Source organism: Somniosus microcephalus, chromosome 1, assembly GCF_052327205.1.
Source record: "Somniosus microcephalus isolate GS21.2 chromosome 1, FLI_Smic_1.0, whole genome shotgun sequence".
NCBI classification, from domain to species: Eukaryota; Metazoa; Chordata; class Chondrichthyes; order Squaliformes; family Somniosidae; genus Somniosus; species Somniosus microcephalus.
The window spans coordinates 406985318-407007097 of record NC_140987.1 but is presented as its reverse complement, the minus strand read 5'-3'; the positions used below and the strand labels follow the sequence as shown (position 1 = coordinate 407007097).

Sequence of the window (21780 nt, the reverse complement as noted above, 5' to 3'; positions counted from 1 at the left end):
CGGACATATACACAGACAGACAGACAGACAGACAGACACCACGATCCTTTTATATACATAGATTCTATCATTGGCTGGACACCACTGCTGAGCCCAATTCCATTCTACTGGACATCCGCACACTCCTGCCTTCCAGCAAGGATCACTGGACAGTAATCAGGAGTGGAATCCCTGACCTTTTTTTATAATACTTACTTACCCCGAAAATGCTGAGGACAGTTGTGGTGCCCTAAATATCGCCGGGCTGAAATCGGCTAAGTCAGCAAGGACCAAAAATTGAACCTGGAATAATTCAGGTCTGTATGGATCAGGACCATACTGACCAATGCATTTACCCAGTCAGCCTTTCAGGGAGTCTTGCATTTACTCTTTATCTACTGGTTTGCACCTCCCTCTCCGATTTGGAGTCCCCTGGGTTTGGTGTTGCGCTGGGAAGTGAAGTGTGACTTTCAAGGTGAGTAGGGACCGGGACAGTTCTCGTGTAAGGCAGATGTTCCTAACACTGCATTTACCTTTTTGTGCGTTTTTGAATTACATTCTCCATAGACCTTGGATACCTCATTTAAATTTCTGTTGAAGGTTTCTGCTGTACTTTTAAAAAAATTGCATGCAGTGGGGAAGGCCCTCAAGTGGGTGAATTTTCAAGTTTGGTGTGAAAAAGGCAGTGGCACCCCAAAAATAGTGGGCAAATGGCCTACCGTTCTGTTACTGCCATCATTATGGTTACTGCTTTGTTTCTTTGGCCTATCGCTGGGCGGCAGGCGCAGCTCCCTGAGTTAGGTGGTAGGCACACTGAAAATGCCAATCAGGGTCCAAGATGTACTTAGAAGCCTGATTTCCATTTTTAGATTGAGCTGGGCAGAGCGTGGGCAGCTGGTGGCCTGGCCCAGCCAGAGAGGATCCAAAGGTAGGTTCCTCTTTAATTTTGTTGGGCTGGGAAGAGCAGAAGTGCTTTTACCAGGCCCCACAAAACTAGCCACTACGCCTCCACCCCCATCCCAAACATCAGTAGTAGGGGTACTACAATTGCCTCAGGACCACTGATTTAGCAAGGAGGGAAATCAACCCGTTCCCAATCACTGTATATTGACCTGCTGGAAGAAGTGCCTGTATGGAAACTAGATGAGTGCATGCTTGGGCTTGGCTGTGAGAGATAGAAAAAAAGAACTTGCAGTTATATAACACCTTTCACGTTCTCAGGCCATCCCAAAGTGCTTCACAGCCAATCAAATGCTTTTGAAATATATAATCACTGTTGTAATGTAGGCAAACCCAGCAGCCAATTTGAGCACTGCAAGGTCCCACGATGCCTCTCATGACCAAATATCCAGCCAGCACTCACTGTCTAGGTTTGGACATGAAGATTGAACCCTTGTGAGAGGTACCGGTGGGCTTCTGTTGCTTGTACAACTGTACCTGAGTAAGAGTCAGTGTCTGAGAGGAGAAATTTTAAAAAATGCATTATTCTTAACTCTGGTGGTGTTGTGTGATGTGGAACAACTCTTTAACTATGACTGCACTTGAAATTCAACACAAACACTGAAACTGATTTATCAATCAAGCATTCGGAAAAGCTTTTACTGAAGGTTAAAAGTTTTAACAATGAATCACAAAGTCATTTGATTTTTCTTTTGTGCAGTTTAATTCCATTCCCAATCTAATTGCCCTCTCCCTTCTTCCCAGTTCCATGAAGGAATTTGCAGAATTTCACCTTAAAAGTGTGGACTCCCAGCTGGCTCTGTGAGGCAGCAAATCCGTAACTTCAAACCACTCTTCAGAGAGTGTGTTTTACGAGCAAAGGTCGTTTTAAAAAAAAAACTTCAAATGGTGATGGGGGAAGGGAACAGGGAAGAAGGAGAAATGAGAAGCAGCAGGTGCATGAAGAACGAGCGGTTGATTTTGAAGGCCAGAAATGTCTAAGAAAAAAATGCAAATTATTTATTTAATTATTTTTTTCTAAATCATGCTTGAAAGAAGAGTGTTCAACTGACATGGACTTACTGTGAACCACAAGCATACGGCCCGTCCTATTTAAATTGATGTCAGTTTGTAGAATGGCAGCTATTGAACTCTTGGGATTTCAGCAAATGCCTGAAGTGATGTACTCTTTGAATGACCCAGTCCATCTGTGTATCACCGGACTCCAGATTGTTTCAAATAACATGCTCTGAGCCAAAACTTCACCTTGTTGTGAGGAATGCAGAATAAAAAGTCTGCTGCTTTACCTCAAGGGTTCCCAGGTCTTTTGAACAAATTGAGAAGAGAGTTACCTGAGGAGCTGGCATTCAAATCGATCTGTGACTGATGTTTTGCTGGAACACAAGTTACTTAACAGGAAAGAGCAAGTAAACTAAGCAACATTTTCAGATATGCCAGGGCAGCAGGACACCAGGGCATGGGCTCAGGATTGTGAAGGACCGGTTTAGGACATATGCCAGGAAGTATTTCTTTACATGGTGGATAATGAACAGCTGGAAAGGGTTACCACGAAGGGTGGTTGATGTCAGGGCAGGGAATTCATTTTTTTTTTAAAAGCTAGATACTGTAATGCAAAGATGGTAGGTTTGGTATTCTGGAAGGATGAGATCAAATGTGCTGAAGCATCTCTTTCATCCCAGCCTACCTTGTGGATGAAAGTCTCCTGTAGCTGTAGGGCTTCTGTGTGGAATGAGTTTGGTCTGGCTTGTCTGATCTAGGTAGTCCCTGGGGAGGGGTAGGGAGAGATGAGGGGGAAGGCTGTGCATTGTAAAATTGAGTGTCTATGCAGCTATTGCAAACATCTGAAAATACAAAAAGATACAAAGGAAAAGACTGGCTGGTCCACTGAGCCCATCCCAAACATTCATGGTGCACCAAAACATCATGACCCCCAGTGTTCCCTCGCATTATGTCATCTTTTGAGAGCGTAAAAACCCTCGGCAGAGCCCAACCTGGAAGTGATGTCCTCAGGTGCCCAAAACTAGATGTAGCTGCATAGTGTCACTAATCACTCTGGAAAAAATATCTGCAAAGTTTCTCTGTGATCCCCTAAGGCGATCAAAAAATGTTCCAGGAGATCACATGAGGTGCCATCTACCTTTTGTACGCAGTGATATTGGCCACAGCAAGGAACTTGCCCAGTTCCTTTTTGAACTGTTGCTGTGAATTAGCACTCACCACTCCAGCCTGAAATTTGTTCCAGAGAACCCTCCACATAAAGCAACCTGACGTCTAACTTAGTCTTTGCTTGCATAGCTTATAGTCATGACCCCTTGTTTTCCCTAACCAATCCAGCTCAAATAGTCAAATCCATAGAGACACAGTGTAGTCCCTTCGACATTTTGAATACTTCAATTAAATCTCCCCAAAGTCTATACGTTTTTCTAGAGTAAGAAGCACCAGCTCGCTAAGCCTAATAAGGGCTTTTAGGCTGCAGCTCATTCTAGGAGCCCTGCTTTGAACCTTTTCCAGGGCCTTCATATCACCCAGCATGTGAGGGGACCAAAACTGGACATAGTGGGGCTGAAATTGGTTTTGGTGGTACAGGTACACTATCCCTTATCCAAAAGCCTTGGGACCAGCTGAGTTTCGGTTTTCGGAATTTTTCGGATTTCAGAAGGTATTATTATAAGACTGGGAAATTTGTATTTAATATAAATTGTAAAAGTTCAGGCTACCTCTTGCGACTGTTCCGTGTCTCATTCCCCTTCCTGCTTCTCTGGAAAGCCGGATATCGGCTGACTCCTACTAAGCTGGCCCGCAAATCAGGTCGGGGGTCGGGTGGGGACGGAGAAAAGAATATCGGACAGGCCGCGGTTCAGGTCGGGGGGTCGGTCGGTCGGGGGGTCGTGGGGGGTCGGTGGGGGGGCGGGGTCGTGGCCGGGGGGGGGTTCCGGGGGGGAGAAAAGAATATCGGACGGACTGCGGTTCGGGTCGGGTCGGGAGAAAAGTATATCGGACGGGCCGTGGTTCGGTTTGGGTCGGGTCAAAAGGAGAAAAGAATATCGGACGGGCCGCTGCAGCTATCGGACGGGCCGCTGTATTGTTGGGTTCACTCTCCCGGTACCTCCTTCACACTGCCCGGCTCGGCCTGCAATCTCCTACCCAGGAGGGAACTCTGTGACCCTCTGCCATGCTCAGCGTAAGTCGTGCGCCACTCTGGTCATGTCGTGCGCACGACTTACGTTGAACAAAAAAACTTTCGGTTTTTAGAGGTTTTCGGTTTTCGGAAGTTCGGATAAAGGATAGTCTACCTGTAATGCAAACTGGGTGATAGCGAATCAGCAGTCCATTTTACACCCTGATCGCTTTTCTCTTTCTGCTCCATGAAAGAAAATCGGACGGGATTTATAAGTGCTGCTGATTAGCTATTGCCCATTTTGCACTACCACCCAAAACCAATTACACGCGCCCCCACCCCCCCTCCCCCCAAATCTGGGGGTATTCCAGATGAGGCCTAACCAGGGTCTTGTACAAGAACACTATAGTTTACGTTTTATACTGAATTGTCCTATCTATGCATCCTAGTATAACAACAGAAAATGCTGGAAAAACTCAGCAGGCCAGGCAACATCCGTGGAGAGACACTATCGTATGCTATCGTATGCATCCTAGTACTTTATTTGCCTTAGCAATAGCCTCTCGGCACAGATCGTGCACCTGCAGAGACTCGTGTGTTATGATGCCAAAACCACTTTGCCGCTTGACAGTCTTTAATTCTCTAGGCAGTCGCTTCTTTTTTCTGTAATTCACTCTGGTTTAAAGGTTATTCAATAAATGTTCTACTTCAGTTTTATAAAAGAATTTGTATACTATGCCTACCACTCCAAGAGATTAAAGAACAGTTGAAGAGTTATACAGAAACAAGGAGGAAGCAGAAGACTGACTCCATCACAAAGACAAAAACATTTTTTTAATGTAAAAATAAACCAGGTTGTCCTCTGCCAGACTGAATTTGTTGCATCCGTTAAGGCTCATACATATTCATGATGACGTATGCCTCATTAATATTCATGTCTTGTGTATCTCATTAATATTTATGTTGGTACTAAGCAGTGCTGCTTGTTGTCTTTTCCACTACACGAAGTTTGTGGCAACAGTTCTGATGAAGCTGGGAGGCACAGAGCGGAGATGCAGTTCCAAAGAGGGGGATCTGGCAAAGGAGGTTTGAGAGTTGGGGGAGGAGCAATGTAGAGGGATATTAAAGGAGTTTTGTCTTCATGAAAGCATATCTGGCAATTCTTTTTCCACTTGATGACATAAATATGGCATTGAAATGCACATCTTGGATTATGTCATTCTGTTGTGCTGAAGATGGCAGACAACTAATGTGGCTCTTTATGCATCACAGAAAAATGTTTGCCAAATATTTTTTCACATGAATACAGTGCCCTTTAAGACACGTCTGTAAAATTTGAGCACATTTGTACCTAATGGAGTTTGAGACCTGGAGTTGAAGTGGTAATCCAGTGCTCCTGCTGCTGATCACTATCGAGTGACTTCTTCTGGAAAACAGATGAGGACAGAATTGGGGCAGGCTGTCGATGAACCTGCTAATACTCACTGTCTGCACTCGCATATGAAGCGTAGCCACTTGGGGCAAGGTAGCAAGGTGACTGCTGCCTGTGTAATTCTACCGCAGTAAATGTTGGTGCCTTCAAGAAAGGAAGAGGAAAGGTTAAAAACTTTTAAAGAAAAGAGCAGATCTCCTGTGCCATTACTCACAGCGAGGTTGGAAGTTACACTGTTGCAAAGGGGGGGGGGGTGGGTGGAGCTGGGGGTGAGTGGGACAGGGGTGGATATCTCCACTGACAGGATTCAGAAAGAAGTTTGTAAGAGTTCCATCCAGAGATAGTGACATAAGTGTCTTTTGGTTACTGGAAAATAAATAGTCCATTTATTTCCCGCTGTAGACATTTTTTACCCTCGCTTTACCACAGGAGCACAAATAAATTGATCTCTGCATGCAATATGTGGAGCAGTTTTTTTAATCTGTCATTTGTTTAGGTTATGGTTTTTTTTATTTAAAAAAGACAAAATATATAAAATTTTAAGACTAAACAAATTTGTGTTTTTTTACACCAAATATCACTGTAATTGTACCTAATGCAGATGCGTGAGCCAAGTGGTCGTCTGTAGTCTAAATTCTAAAATTCGGTCTAACCAGAAAGAACTTTAAGTCCCCCTCGTCACAGCATCCCAAATGTTTTTCTAATGATCAGAGTTTTTTGGCTCTTGTACTCCTATGCAAAATCCCATTCTAACTGTTATTCAAGCGCTGTGTAAAAGACTTCTTGATATTAGCCCTTTGTCCTGGTTTAGTTTGTAGCAGTGTTCCAGATTTACCTTTTCCTTTATACTGTTTACCATCATTATACCTGTATGACGTCAATTCTGAGTTGCCTTTTTGAAGCTGATATACTGAAGTTTCTCCAGTTTTTCATATAACTCAGTCATCTGATGCTTAGGATCCATCATGTAGCTCTTCTTTGCACTGCTTCCGGCGCTTAAATGATTCCCTTGTGTCACGGTGATCAAAGCTGTTCACAATAGTTGAGGTGTGGTCTAACCAGACCACTCCACACAAGGTACCAGTAGCAGGACTGGTAAATGCTTTCTTCTTGTTGGAGTCGGCATGTTATTCTGGCTGCAGCCGCCTGTGCAAGTCAACTATGTAGTTTCAGCACTGTTGACGTGTACAAATCGTTCCCTGAACGTATCTTCACCTGACATCAGAGCAGCTCCGTAGAGCTTGGGATTATGAGTTTGTGCCAACTATACACACACCATTGTTCAGCATCGCTGCTGGTCTCTGAATTTGCTCCGTGGATTGAATTCAGAAGTGGGAAAGCAGTTCTATAATATAAATGACATTTAAGGTGCAATGTGTAGGTCTATGCATGTGTGTACTTGCAAGTGTGCCTTTTCATTTTCATTTTTTTCCCTGCAGAGGATGCATTGTGCAAGGAGATAGAGTAAGGTGCCATCAACTCACATAAATATTGGTTGAATAAAACCTGCATCTATCCATCTTACTAAGTTACTTTTTAATTCCCCCCTCCCCCCACACACACAGAATATTGCATATGTGCAAGTAACTCCCAGTAACTGTAGTTGAAGGTTTGGCCACTTAATTCTTTTGGATAAATATTTGGTTGGGAACAGGAATGCTGGTTAATTAAATAATCTTTAACTATTTCTGTACTGTTGAGGGAGGAGGGACATTATCAGGAGGCTGGGGATAAATATCCCCATCTTTTCCGCAATTCCAGGTTTGAATCTCTCTAATCAGCTTTCCATCCCTGCCACAGCACGGAAATGGACATAAGCAAAGTCACAAATGACATACACTGTGGTGCAATATCTTTCCTCATCTTTCTCAACTTCTGTGCAGCCTTTGAGAGTCAACCACACCATCCTCCTCCAATGCCTTTCCTCCATTGTACAGCTCATTGGGACTGTCATCACTTGGTTCCACTATTACCTATCTAATCAGAGCCTGATCATCTCCAGCAATGGCTTCTCTTACTGCCACCACACCATTACCTCCAGAATTCTAATAGGATCTGTCCTTGGCACCCTCCTCCTCCACATCTACATGCTGCCTCTTGGTGACATCATCCACAGACATGGGGGTCAGCTGGCATATATATGCTGCTGACACCCAGCTCTACCTGACCATCATCTCTCCTGATCAGCCATCCATCCTCCACTCTCCATAAACTTCAGCTCATTCAGAACTCTGCAGTCAGTGTCCTATCCCACACCAAATCCTGTTTGCCCGTCACTCCTGTCCTCATTGATATACATTGGCTATTGGTCCCCCAATTCCTCAAATTTAAAATTCTCATTCTAGTGTTTTAAACCCTCCATGGCCTCAGCCCTCCCTATCTCCAATGCTACAGCCCCCTATCCCTTAAACTCTATTCCTTTGTCTCCAGCCTCTTTGCATTGCCCTCTTCCTTTGCTCCACCACTGAAGGCCTAGGCTCCACACTCTGGAGTTCCCTCCCTAAATGCCTTTGCCCCTTCAACTCGCTCTTCTCCTTTGACCCATCTTAAAAATCCATCTGTTTGACCAAGCTTCACGGTCACCCCTCCTAATATTGTCTTCTTTTGTTTGGCATCCATTTTCCCCTTGTACCTCTGTGAAGTGCCTTGGGATCTTTTACTAAATTAAAGGTACTATATAAATACAAGTAGTTATTTTTCTCTGTGTCTGTCTCTTTGTTTCTCTTACTCTTGTGTTCTCTCGTTTTCTCTCTCATTTTTCTGTCTCTTTTCTCACTCTCTGTTTCACTTCTTTCTTTCCTTGTTTCTCTTTCTGCCTGGCTTTCTTTCTCTCTCTCTCTCTCCTCTCTCACTTCTCTTCGGACCATCATGAGACAATTGTGCTGTAGAGGTATCTGCAAGAGACATTAATGACCCATTCATATTATCCAGTGAAAATGCTTCCATAATTCAACCAGTTCCCTCTTAGCAGTTGGTAGCACACGAGATATGGGCTAAAGCCCCAATTGAGGCCCCAAAGGCAGAGACTTCATTGCAGCACTGAAGGAGTGCTGCATTGTTGGAAAAGTTGTCTTTTGAATGAGTGCTTAAAATAAGGCTCCGCCTGGCTGTTTCAGCGGTTCAGGTTGACATAATAAATCCCATGTAAAATCAGAGCAGGAGGTTCCATGGTGTCATGGCTGTATTACTCAACCAACGCCACCAAAAACAGATTAACTGGTCATTTATCTCATTGCTGTTTGTGGGATCTTGCTGTGTGCATTTTTGGCTGCTGTATTTGCCTACAAAATGGTGACAGCATTTCAATAAGTAATTCATTTGGCCATGAAGCATTTTGGGACTTTCTGTGGCTATGATGAGGAATTATACAAATACAAGTCCTTTCCTTTCCCTATATTGTAGACGACCAGTTACTACAAACATATATTCACACTTTCTCATTCTGGATGTAGATTGTCTCCAATGCTGGGGGAATGTCCATGAGGACCAACAATGGCTAAAGTGCACTGCTGCCCTGTATAGGTAGGACAAAAGCTCAGTCCCCTGAGGTTAGAATCAAAATGATGGACCCGATGCTATGTGCCGCTGAATTCCTCTTTGCCTCCTGAGGCACATACACTGCGTTATTAATGCTACAGGGCACAAGCACATGCTTACAGAGAGGAATGGATATAAATAGATTTTGATATAATTGAAGTGACATTAAATTCCTGTTGAGCCTCCTGGGGAATTGCTCTCTCTCCTCAACTTGTCTTTCCTTGTCTCTCTCTCTCTTCACAACAATGTTAACTCTTTGTAGTTGGCGTTCTCGTTCTCTCTCTCTCGCTCCCTTCCTCTTTCATTACCTCTTTCTGCTCTTTCTTTCTCACTCTTTTTCTCTCGCTCTCTTTCTCTTTCTTTTCCCCCCTTTCTTTAGTCCCTTCTCTCTCTCTTCCCCTCTCTCTTTCTTTCCCCCCTCTCTCTTTCTTCCTGCCCCCCTCTCTTTCTTTCTTTCTTCTTGCCTCTCTCTCTCTCTCTCTCTCTCTCTCCCTGCCCCTCTCTCTTTCTTCTTTTTCTTTTTCTTTCCTCCCATTACAATGTATAGAAATTGCTGATTGGACTAAGCCGCAGACCATACTCTCTGAGAGATAGTAATTCTAGTGAGGCTATTTAAAAAGCACAGGCAAGTGGCGGGAGGAAGGAGATAATATCAATGCAGAGACAGGAGATGACAGTGAAAATTTTGATGTATCCAGAGCAAACTATTTGCATAAATATACTCCTGGGATCAATCTTGCTTAACACCAGCTACATTATACTGTACAATACCTTCATATTTTCAATTCAGTAGACTTATTATGTGATCAAACTGAGTTAAGTTCTATAAAGTGGTCTTATGAGAACCACATTGAGACCCACAACCTCCACGTGTTGCTCCCTACTTTCTCCTTCTTGCTGCCACTCCTAAGCCTCACTGTCGATTTGCGATTCCCAGTGATAAAGGAAGGGGATCTGGTTCCACTCATTAATTTTATCTGGAGGATCAACGACAGCCCATGAGATAGTGACTCTCTGATGTAATTCGGTCTCCGAAGATCAGGTCACTTCCATTAGAGTACTGTCAACAGTGAGCGTACTGTGTGTCTGCAGTCAATGGCATGGAGTCAGTGTAGATCCAGTGTGTGTGAGCGCACACTCGCGTCTGGCTGCTTTTATTGTATAAAGCTGCAGTAGCCAATTGCATACAGTACTCTTGCAATAAAGGCCTACTCACCTTATTCTGGCAGCAGTGGAAACCTACTTTTTCCATGGATCGTGTGAAGAGCTGCTGGATTTGCCTCTATTCACCTTTTGACTGGCATCTTGCAGGGAATGGTGCTGGACGGGAATGTAAACCGGGGAGGATGGTGGCAGGAGGCTGATATGGACCAGTTAAGGAACATTTACACAGAAATTTGCTTGTATGTCTGTATAAACAAAAACCTGTTGGTTCCTGCATAAGTTGGCAGAGGCTGTATAGTATGTGGGTGGAGTGTGACTGACACTGAAAGCTGTGAGCCATGTTGAGGCTGGATGTTGGTAAAGCTGATGAGCTGGTTATGCAACACAGAAAGCTCGATTGGTTTAAGACTACCATGTTGATGTTTCTGCTGTACTGCACACTGGCTGTGTTTTACCTGTACAACCTCCTTTACTTGCATGCTGTCTGTTTTCTGCCCTCTGGGAGGAATCCATTGAACGTGTGTTCAGTTTTAAAGAAGCTGTCACGCTATCAAAATTCTTTTGTTTTTGTATGTGAATTTTGTATTCATCCTAGTGAGGGGTGTTATTTTTCAGAAATGGACCACTTTCCATTTCAGGCACTAGTGTCAGCATTAAGTAGTTCCAGGTCAGGCTTAGCATGGGGTAGATGCAGAGTGAAACTCTCTCTGCTTTGCCTTAAAGTGTGCTTCAGTCCCAGCCTCCGAAGAGCACAGCATCAGTAGTGCACACTATTGCACCAGTTTGATATTTTTTCCATTTGCAAGCTAGTCCCACTCACCGATAACCCTCACCTTTGCTGACCTAAATTTAAAATTCTCATCCTTGTGTTTAAATCCCTTCATGACCTTGCCCCTCCCTATCTTTGTAATCTCCTCCAGACTTACAACCACTCCCCCTCCCTCCCAAACTCTCCATTCTTCCGACTCTTTTGTATCCCCTTCACCTCACCATTGACAGCTGTACCTTCAGCTGTCCAATCCCCATTCCCTACCTAAACCCCTCTGCCTCCCTACCTTCCTCCTCCTTTAAGAACCTCCTTAAAATTCACTTCTAATATCTCCCTTGGTTTGGTGTTCATTTTTTTCCCGTACACCTCAGTGAAGTGCCTTGATATAGTTTCTCTGTCATAGGTGCTATATAAATGCAACTTTGTTGTTGTCATCTCGTGGCTCCGAGTGTAATTTCCAGCTTGAGGCAGTTTACTGTGCGCCAATGGTCAATAAGAATTGGACTGAGATGTCTGAGATATCCATTTTGCATAGGGCTCTTGCAAGTAGATAAGGCATATAACATCGGTCTCGTCTTTATAAAATTAAGAAATTGGGGAAAGCCTAACCTCTGGACAATTAAGAGATTTCTGATCAACTGTAACATAATTTTAGTGTTTCTTTGTGTTTTTTTCATTCATTTTATATAACTTATATATAGCCAAGAGAGTAGAATACCAGTCAGGGGAAATCATGGTCAAACTGTGCTCTAGTCAGACTGCACCTTGAGTACTGCATCCAGTTCTGGTCACTGAGACACAAGGGAGACATTGGAGCACTGGAGGCAATGTAGAGAAGAGCCACAAGACTGATCCCCGTCTTGGAGACCAGTTATGAGGAAAGACTAGAGAACCATCTGAAAGGTAATTTATAGAGATGTACAAGATTGCAAATTGTATGAAAGATGGAAAATTAATTTAACCTGTGAAAGTAAATCATGGGCTCATAGGTTTAAACTAGTAAAAGGTACATTTAGGACTGACAACAGGAAGTTTTTCTTCAAACAAAGAATAATCAGCATGTATAATGGACTTCCAGGAGGCAAAAACCTCAGAATTATTTCAGAACTAATTGGATGCTGCAGTGGAGGACCTGGATGAATGAGCCTACATTGGCTGAATGTTGTCCCTCATCTGCAATTATCTTGTGGTTGTGTATGTGAACAGCACCAGGGAGCCTGGTTTGGGGGATCCTGTATAGTGGGAAGGTGAAAGGTCACACGGGATTGTGATTCTGCAACACTAGGCTAGGAAATCATTTCCACTACGAATCTGTAGTTTCTATACATTTATAGGTATTTTGTGAAACTTGCTGAGAATTTAAAGGGAGCTGTGAATAGTTAAATAATGGGATTTACCTCTGTGGTCTCCATTGTTCCTGTGCTTTGAGGAAGAAGATAATGAGGATACGGAGTGAGAAAGGATGGAAGCCAAGAGAATGCAGCAGCGCCATACTTGCAAGTGTCTGTGCTGCAGGATCTACAGACCACAGACAACCTATCCAAACTTTTTATTTGGCCGTGTCTGAGAAGGCTGCATTTTTCCCCTGACACCGTGACTGAGATGTGCCAGCTGTTGGAACCTGACTTGTAGCCTCTTCCCATAAGGGCACTGCCTTGTCTGTAGCTATGAAGGTGACACCAGCACTTAACTTTTATGCATCCAGATGCTTCCGGGTGGCTTCTGGTGACATTAGACACATCAGTCAGTCACGGCTGCTCTGTTCAGGCATGGCTCTGCTTTCATTCCGCTCCTCATGGACACAGCAAAGTGGGAAGAGGAAAGGGAGAGATCTACTGTCACAGAGTGGGTGAATCAGATAGAGGAAAGGTCCCTCTGCGACAACAACGTGCAGTTTTATAGCGCTTTTAACTTGGAAAAAATCTGAACGCACTTCAGAGTTGTGAAGCGCATAAAGTCAAAGCCCTTCCAGAGGACCATGTTCTTTTCTCTTTCCCCCTTGCATGGAACATAGTGAGAAAAAAATGTAGGCATATCGAGAAAAATCAAGAATGGGAGTCATTAAGATTCTGCTGATCTGCACTGGTGCACAATGAGACAAGTAAAGAAAGAGACTAAACAGTCAGTGTGACTCAGCCATACTTTATTGGGTTGCATTTAAAGGATACATAAACAGCACTGTACTTGGATTACCCTACTGGTGGTGGTGACTTTTCTTACTGCCTAAACACAAAATAAGCGAGCAGACCTTTTATAAATTTCTGCGTCTTGTGCAATATTGGGCAGCGTACGTTTGGTAAATTTAAACTGGTTGTGTGTAAAGGTGTTACAGTTGAACAGGCTAAATGTGCTTCTTGTTGTGGTACTGAGCCATGCTGATCAGTAAGATCCCAGCTTCAGGCCCACGCTGTGTCGAGTTAACTCATTGTGATGCACTGTGGTGGAGAGGTGGAAATTAGCCAGGGTGGAGAATCCTGATTGCTCTCCAGTGGCCGATTGGAAAGTGTCTGTGTATGGACATTAGGTGAGGATAAGATTGACCTCAGCTGTGTGTTTTGTTCCAGGGATAAAAAGCCTGCTGACAATCATTGTTCGGCTGAGGAGACTCATGATAAATGTCACTTGGGCAAGTTACCAGAGAGCAGCCAGCACCTGTGGAAACACAGGCTAGTGTGAGTTCCCATCTTCATAAGAGATGAGGGAGACATTGGAGGGGGATAAAAGTTGAGTAGCCATAAAAGAAGGTGGAATGATTGCTTCAGAATTTTATGGAATTCGCACACCTGTGCTCATTTACATGGATGCTTCGGCTTTACTGCTGCTGAATTCTAGATTGTTCCTTAACCAACTGCACTCTCATCTTGTCAGATCATACAGGGCTATTGGTTTCCACTCGTCTCTTAAAAGGCTGAAATGCTACTGAGTATGATAGCAGTCGAACAGTTGTGTGAACACTTTGCATGTGTGGAATGTGAGGACGAGTTCACACCCATTGCTCTACTCCCAGCCCTCAACCAACTCTACACATGAGGCATATTTCTGACACCAGCAGTCCACAGAGAAAGTGGACAGATAGGGAAGTCAGGAGTGCTTTTTATTCGTTCATGGGATGTGGGCGTCGCTGGCAAGGCCAACATTTATTGCCCATCCCTATTTGCCCTTGAGAAAGTGGTGGTGAGCTGCCTTGAACCGCTGCAGTCCGTGTGGTGAAGGTACTCCCACAGTTTTGTTACGTAGGGAGTTCCAGGATTTTGACCCAGCGACAATGAAGGATCAGCGATATATTTCCAAGTCAGGATGGTCTGTGACTTGGAGGTGGTGGTGTTCCCATGCGCTTACTTAATTCACTATAGAGTGCTTTGTGATGTCCTGAGGTCAAGAAAGGTGCTTTATAATTGCAAGTTCTTTCTTGTGGACCAGAGATACAGATTTTCTCCTTCATCTGACCTGCTTTAGTCCTGCTCCATGGTCCATGCCAGTCTCTGATTTAGACCCCACCCCATCACAGCAACTCCAATATGCCACTCTAAGATGGATTCAAAATGGAACATGTTGTAGGAACTGAAGTTTACAGTAGCCTGGTAGTCCCAGCAATACGAGGTTTCAAAAGTTGGTATTCTGGTTTTCGATTTTTTTTGCAAGAGTGGGCACCATATACTTACAATATACATAAAATATATGAAACAACATTAAGTGTGATCTCTCAATTTTATATCTATATAGATATATATATATCTATCTCTATACCTATAGTGTGTCTCCAAGGCAGAGTCAACAGATTTGTTGCAATATGATGGCTGACACCTGCCTGTGCGGAGGGGCTCCAAACGTTCTTGGTACTCAGGGCCTCAAGAATTCTTAATCTGACTGTCGGGAAATGAAAATCTACAGCTATCTTCCAAGCTGTAAACTTACATCAGCAAATAATTAAACACTGATGGACCTCAGGCTTTGTGCAGTTACAGCAATTAAACGTTGTCTCTAAAGGACACACCTTAGCAGCAAATCAATATGTTACTTGATATAATGTTGACACCATTACAAAACAGCAAATCACCTGATTTCTGGTGAGCAATGTCATGAGAGACCTGCTAAAATATATATATTGTATAATACAATAAAACATTAGACAAAGACAGTTTTGCGCAAGTGGGATCTCGGCATTTGATAAGACTCCTTCGGTCACATTTGGGCTCTGCAAAGGGTGATAGGGTTACCACAACGTTCTCATAAGGAATCAAGTTACGAGTTTACCAGATGGTTTGTTTAACCTCAAGTGCTTACCAGCAGACTAAGAAAAACACACACATTTGACCCGTTCATGTGCTTAATTGTGAACGAGGGGGACATTTAAAAAAAAATGCTCACTTATCTAGTCATTTAAAAAAATTACGGGCTACTCTCTAAATGATAATTAAAACACATTGGGGCTTGGGTGGGGAATTAGAGTGAAATACGGAGTTTAAACTGTTAGCTTGTGATAGCCATCTGTCTCTGTAAAATCTTAATCCAAGAAACATCAGAACATTAAGCATTGCATCCAGTCATGTAGAGCAGTGGGGATATGAGATAGTTGGGACGTAATCCAGCCAGCTGCTGCTCCATTCCTTTGTGGTTGTAATGGAGTCAGTAGGATGATCAGAATCTGTGACGTGTCCACACTGGAAGAGAATTCAGCACAATGTGTTTAGTCCAATCCAGTCTACCTCTTTTTATTTACTCCAGTTTTCATTCCCTCCTGAAAGCACTTGGGCACCTTTTGAGCGAAGTACTAAGTGACCAACCTTCCTTCATGTGTGAACCTGGACATTGTCAATTGTGGGAGACCTCACATCACAGCCAAGCCCGACCCTGTCCCTCACCTAGTTTTCATGCACATGTACTTTCCAGGAAGAGTTACCAAATCAACTTAGCCCAGGGGCACTGAGGACAATTACAGCCTACCCAACTGCCATCTGATTGAGATTAGTTAATTTAGCAGGAAGCCGAATCTAACCTCAGACTTTATTTCCCTTACCTGCTGAGCAATCAGGAGGAACTTGTTTGTGAGTCTCATCGGCTGTTTGGTTGCACTTGTGTCATTGCTCCTATTGCTGGAGTCTGCTGAATGCAACAGGTTTCAAAACCTAAAGATCAAGACAAAAAATTAACCCTTAAAACCCAGGCCCTGGAGAAGGAATGACCCTGTGTTACCAAGGTTCCACATCCTAATAAATAAAACTCTCTCATTGCATGTACCTGCTAGTATTGGGTAATCTATAATAGAACACATTCTGTATCAAATCCTGGCCTGAAAAAGTCTGTAAACCCCTTGGATAAAGAAACAGTAACGATAGTTTTGGGGGAAAAAACAACAGGAAAGATTTCTTCCCAAATCAAGAAGCCATGAGGCATCACCCAGGGGTCTGGCTCTTTACTTCAGACATTATTGCAAGAGGAAAGGCTCTCCAGACATGCAATGAACCCCAAAGCTACTTGACAAGTATGTGACAGGGTGACAAGACTGAGTTAATAATTATGATGAGCTCTTCCCTAAAAAAGACTTTACATTTATATCGTGCTTTTCACAACCACCGGATGTCCCAAAGTGCTTTACAGCCAATGAAGTACTTTTTGAAGTGTAGTCACTGTTGTAATGTAGGAAACGTGGCAGCAATTTTGCACACAGCAAGCTCCCACAAACAGCAATGTGATAATGACCAGATAATCTGTTTTAGTGATGTTGATTGAGGGATAAATATTGGCCAGGGCACCTAGGATAACTCCCCTGCTCTTCTTCAAAACAGGATCTTTTACACCCACCTGAGAGAGTAGACGGGGGCCTTTAGAGACCCTCTTCCTCCAGGGATATTGCAGGATTTGCCGTTCAGATGTTTTTCTTCCATTGTGTGTATTGAACCCAGAAACTGAATGGGGTTCCACCAAATTCCATTTGGATTGAAGGGTAAGAGGGAGGCTGAGCCTATTTTAATTTTATTCCTCTCTCGTTGTCAGACATAAAGTTGGTTAATTTCCAGAACATTCCTGCTTCCCATATGTATGCGTTTGTATGTCCTTGAGCCTTGGTCTCTATCTGTGTGTGTTTGTTGCTCTGTGTCTGGATGTGTCAGTATGCTGCCTGGGCTAAGAAAGAAGAATGAAAGAACTTGCATTTATATAGCACCTTTCATGACCTCAGGACGCCCCAAAGTGCTTTACAGCCAATGAGGTACTGTTGAAGTGTAGTCATTGTTATAATGTAGCGCTAGTAAGGATGCGATGCATTTTGGGAGTTGTACAGCCAGATGTAGATTTGAATGATGTGCTTGGATTGACCTGAATTCACTGATATTCCAATTTATATCCCATTCTTTCCTGCTCATCTCATTTATATCCTGTTAATGTCCCATTCTCCCCTGTTTATTCTGCTGGTTGGATTGAGCAATACTGAATAACTTGGCATGTGTGATCCTGTTCGCACGCAGATAATGCAAAGTTGCTTTCATTCCCAGTGGTCCCATTCTTCCTGTGAAACTTCCTCAATGTTGGGGGCAGGAATGTATATGCCAGTGATGTGGAAGTCAAATTGTTGGCCTGACAGCGCAGTCTACTTATGGATAGAATGAAATAGTGGTAATTTGCCTGAGGCAGCTATGAGAAAAAACACCTTTATGACATGGTGTTCCTTGTTTCTAGGGAAACAGCAGTTCTGTAATAAGGATGGGACATTAGAGTTCACTGTATATATATGTGTGTGTGTGTGTGCGCACTCAACTGTCGCACATGTGCAGCTAGCACATTTGCTGGGTTGAAAAACTCTTTTCTGGCAAATTTTTCAAAGCTACTTTATGGAAAGTAAGTACAAAAAGTTATAAAATCACATTTTTTATTCTTAGTGTGGTTGTTGCTATGTTCTTGACTTGAGTTTGCGTTCCAGATGCAAATTGCCCGCTCCAGCTTTTGTGTTTCTTTTGTTTCTCCTGAACATAGAAGATGATAGGAGCAGGAGTAGGCCATTCGGCCCTTCGAGCCTGCTCCGCCATTCAATGAGATCATGGCTGATCATCCAAACTCAGTACCCTGTCCCTGCCTTCTCCCCATATCCCTTGATCCCTTTAGCCTTAAGAAATATATCTAACTCCTTCTTGAATATATTTAGTGAATTGGCCTCCACCGCCCTCTGTGGCAGAGAATTCCACAGGTTCACCACTCTCTGGGTGAAGAAATTCCTCCTCATTTCAGTCCTAAATGGCTTACCCCTTATCCTTAGACTATGACCCCTGGTTCTGGACTCCCCGGCCATCAGAAACATCCTTCCTGCATCTAGTCTGTCCAGGCCTGACAGAATTTTATAGGTTTTAACTCTGCTGAGATGCAATTCTACCAGTAGTGGCTGCCATACTATCTCCTGTCCAAGCGCCAATTCTAAAGTAGGAATCTAGGCAGCGAGTGTCCATGGGTTGTTCTATCATGGGGCATCACCACTGAGCCAGGCTCTGGCTGCACCTTCCAGCAGAAGCCACTGGATTGCGGTCAGCAGCAGGAATCCTGGTTCATTTCTTTTTCTTCGTGGGGCACGAAGGCTAATTGCAACAGGCCCAGCTGTTACTCCAGATGAGATTAACTACCTCACCGCAGATCATGAATCAAACCGGGGATTTTCCTGGCTGTTGGCTCACTGTGGAAACATCAAGGGAGCCAGCTAGCTTTGGAAAGAAACCTTTGAATGGTGTTTAGAATGTTTGCGCTGTGGCTGGCATTGCATTTGATGCAGCATGATAGTCCCTGATGACCAAAGTCTGGGCTTTATGGTGGAGCTTTCAGTTCACTCCAGGTGATTTGATGAGCAGTGATATTTTGGCTTACAAAAGCAAAGCTCTATGGATGCTGGAAATCTGAAATAAAAGCAAAAAAATGCTGGAAATACTCAGCAGGTCAGGCAGCACCTGTGGCACGAGAAACAGAGTTAACGTTTCAGGTCGATGGCCTTTCGTCAGATATTTTGGCTTAATTTAACTGGTAATAGAAATGTCACATTTTTGTACAGTAAAGTGGAGGAAGTGTTAATTAAACCTGGTATTTTAAGTGACCTCAATGGGTAAATACGCTAGTTAGTGGTACTGAGCTCTACACACCAGGAATGTCCGTACTTTTGATCCTGGTCTCTGCTGAATTAAATGATCTCGGCCAGAGCTTTACTACAGTTGGCCTCAATGGTCCTGGGCTAGGGAGAGGAAAATCCAACTGGTTTCCTGCTACTAATCACTATTCATGTGTGGAGGTTGAATGAGGACAGGATCAGGCTCAATATACCCTGTACCCCAGGAAGACGGTGGGAGAAAATCATGAGGGAAGAGAATACTTGTGCTCTTCCTCATATATATTTAAACATATAGTTGTATTTAAGGGTCATTATCGGGCAGCTACTGTAGTGCAGTGATGCACACTATAGTTGCTGGATTTCAAAGGAACCTATGGTATCCTGTTGGTGAAGGGTGAGGGGTGTTTGTTCATTAAAACTCCAAACTTATACCTTCTTGATCCTTTTTTTAGGTTCCAAGCTGGGAAAGGCCTGGTGTTGTACCCAGAGATCGGTGACAAGCTGGATATAACCTGTCCGAAAGTGAACAATCAAGACCAGTATGAATATTACAAGCTGTACATGGTGACCCAGCCTCAGGCGGAGTCATGCAGCACCGTCATCAACCCCCACTTGCTTATCGCGTGTAACAAACCCGACAAGCAAATAAAATTCACCATCAAATTCCAGGAGTTTAGCCCCAACTACATGGGGCTAGAGTTCAAAAGGAACATGGATTACTTCATCATCTGTGAGTACCTATGGGGCTGGGGGCACTGTGATTTGTATCTGTTTAGATTGTTATAATGTGGGATTGCTGGCATTACTAGGTCATTACCAGTTTGACAGACCAGTGTATACATTCTACATGAAATAAACACTCAGTGTGATTGGAGAATCTTGATCCAAAAATACCCAAGTAACCTTTTGCTGAGGGTCACAACCCCAACTGATGTCTCGCTCAAGAGACATTCTCAGGATTACTCTTAACACACTGCACCACAGAACACAGAACAAAGGAATGCGGATCTGTGCCTGTGATTCCCCACATGAGGAGCTCTTGAATTCAGTCACATCACTTGGGTAGTTGCTGAGTGGAGGCTGGATCACCCACGCCACTGGAAGGGAGAGGAAAATTAGATGAACCAATTTTTTATTCAAGCTTTCTCTTGAAGAGGAAAGGGATCAAAACTGAATCCCAAGAAGGCTAATAACCAAAAGTTGGACAGACAATAAATGAAGACCCAAAGACACATGCAACAGCATGTCTTTTAAGGGCCACAGGTGAGTGGCAAGCCACCAGCAATCCCCAGGCTTACTATTTCTATTGCGTTGATGGACCTGTGAAATTATACTGTAGATTTGTGAATTTTGCCACCTTCAGTCATGTGGCCTTAATTCAAAATTATAAGATTATCTCCTAGGTTGTCTTTAGGAGTGCGCGCGCTCTCTCTCTCTCGTGCAGGGACATGCATTCTGCTTTTGCATGAGTGAAAGAGCATCTGTAATGACATGACACCCTCTTTATTCCAGAATCAATCCCAGAAATTGTCAGATCCAGATCAATGTAATTGGGGGAGTGGGTCTGTATAATGTGGGTGTGAGCCAAGTTTAGTTCTGTGGGATTGGGGAACACACTAGGTCTGGATCAGAGTGATTGGGGGATTGAGTTAGGTCTGGTTTTGTGTAATTAGGGGAGAGTGTCAGGCCTGGCTCATTTGATGTGGGGAAAGGGTAGATCAGGTGTACGCTGATACCTGAGCCTTTTCTTAATCTTTGTTCCATCTGAAATGCGCTGATGAACTCCTCAGGAGAGGGAGGGATTGCTTCATTTGAGTTTTTTACTGATGTGATGAGTATCTGTGTACATACCAGTTAGAGGTAACTTGATGATTTCTGTTAAGTTCCACTCATGGGTGATCTTTCAAATAATTTTTGTTCACTATGACTGGGTGGCATCCTGTATTAGATGCTACCCTGGATTCAAATGCAGCCAGATTAATAGCATGAAAGTTTCTATGGTCTGATGGTTGTAAGGTCCTACAATAAAAAGTTTGGGTAGTTTCACTAATGAGACACAAGGATAGGAGTGCAGGGCAGTGGAAGTAGAGATAGTGGATGCCACAATTCCATAGATTCTAGAACTGTTCCCGTGGATTGGAAGGTAGCAAATGTAACCCCACTATTTAAGAAAGGAGGGAGAGAGAAAACTGGGAACTACAGACTAGTTAGCCTGACACCAGTACTAGGGAAAATGCTAGAATCTATTATTAAGAACATGGTAACAGGACACTTAGAAAATAATAATAGGATTGGGCAGAGTCAACACGGATTTATGAAAGGGAAATCGCGTTTGAGGAATCTGTTCGTTTTTTGAGGTTGTAACTAACAGAATAGATAAGGGGGAACCAGTGGATGTGCTGTATTTGGATTTTCCGAAGGCATTCGATAAGGTGCCACACAAGAGATTATTAAACAAAATTAGGGCTCATGAGATTGGGGGTAATATACTAGCATGGATTGAGGATTGGTTAACGGACAGAAAACCGAGAGTAGGAATAAATGGGTCATTTTCAGTTTGGCAGGCTGTAACTAGTGGGGTACCGCAAGGATCAGTGCTTGGGCCTCAGCTATTCACAATCTACATCAATGATTTGGATGAGGGGACCAAATGTAATATATCCAAGTTTGCTGATGATACAGAGCTTGGTGGGAGTGTAAGTTGTGTGAGGAGGATGCAAAGAGGCTTCAAGGGGGTATAG

The 21780-nt window shown here is 43.5% G+C and overlaps 1 protein-coding gene across 3 annotated transcripts in view; it reads left to right on the top strand.

The window, feature by feature from the left end:
• Window positions 1-21780, top strand: part of efnb1 (ephrin-B1) — a 276055-nt gene that overhangs the window by 134737 nt on the left and 119538 nt on the right. For all 3 annotated transcript variants that reach the window (XR_015079681.1, XM_085998395.1, XM_085998381.1), the window contains exon 2: window positions 19492-19769. Coding sequence is in view for 2 of the 3 variants with exons in the window: in XM_085998395.1 (XP_085854521.1) it covers window positions 19492-19769 (278 nt within the window). In the remaining variant the exon portion in view is untranslated. The remainder of the gene's footprint in view (window positions 1-19491; window positions 19770-21780) is intronic.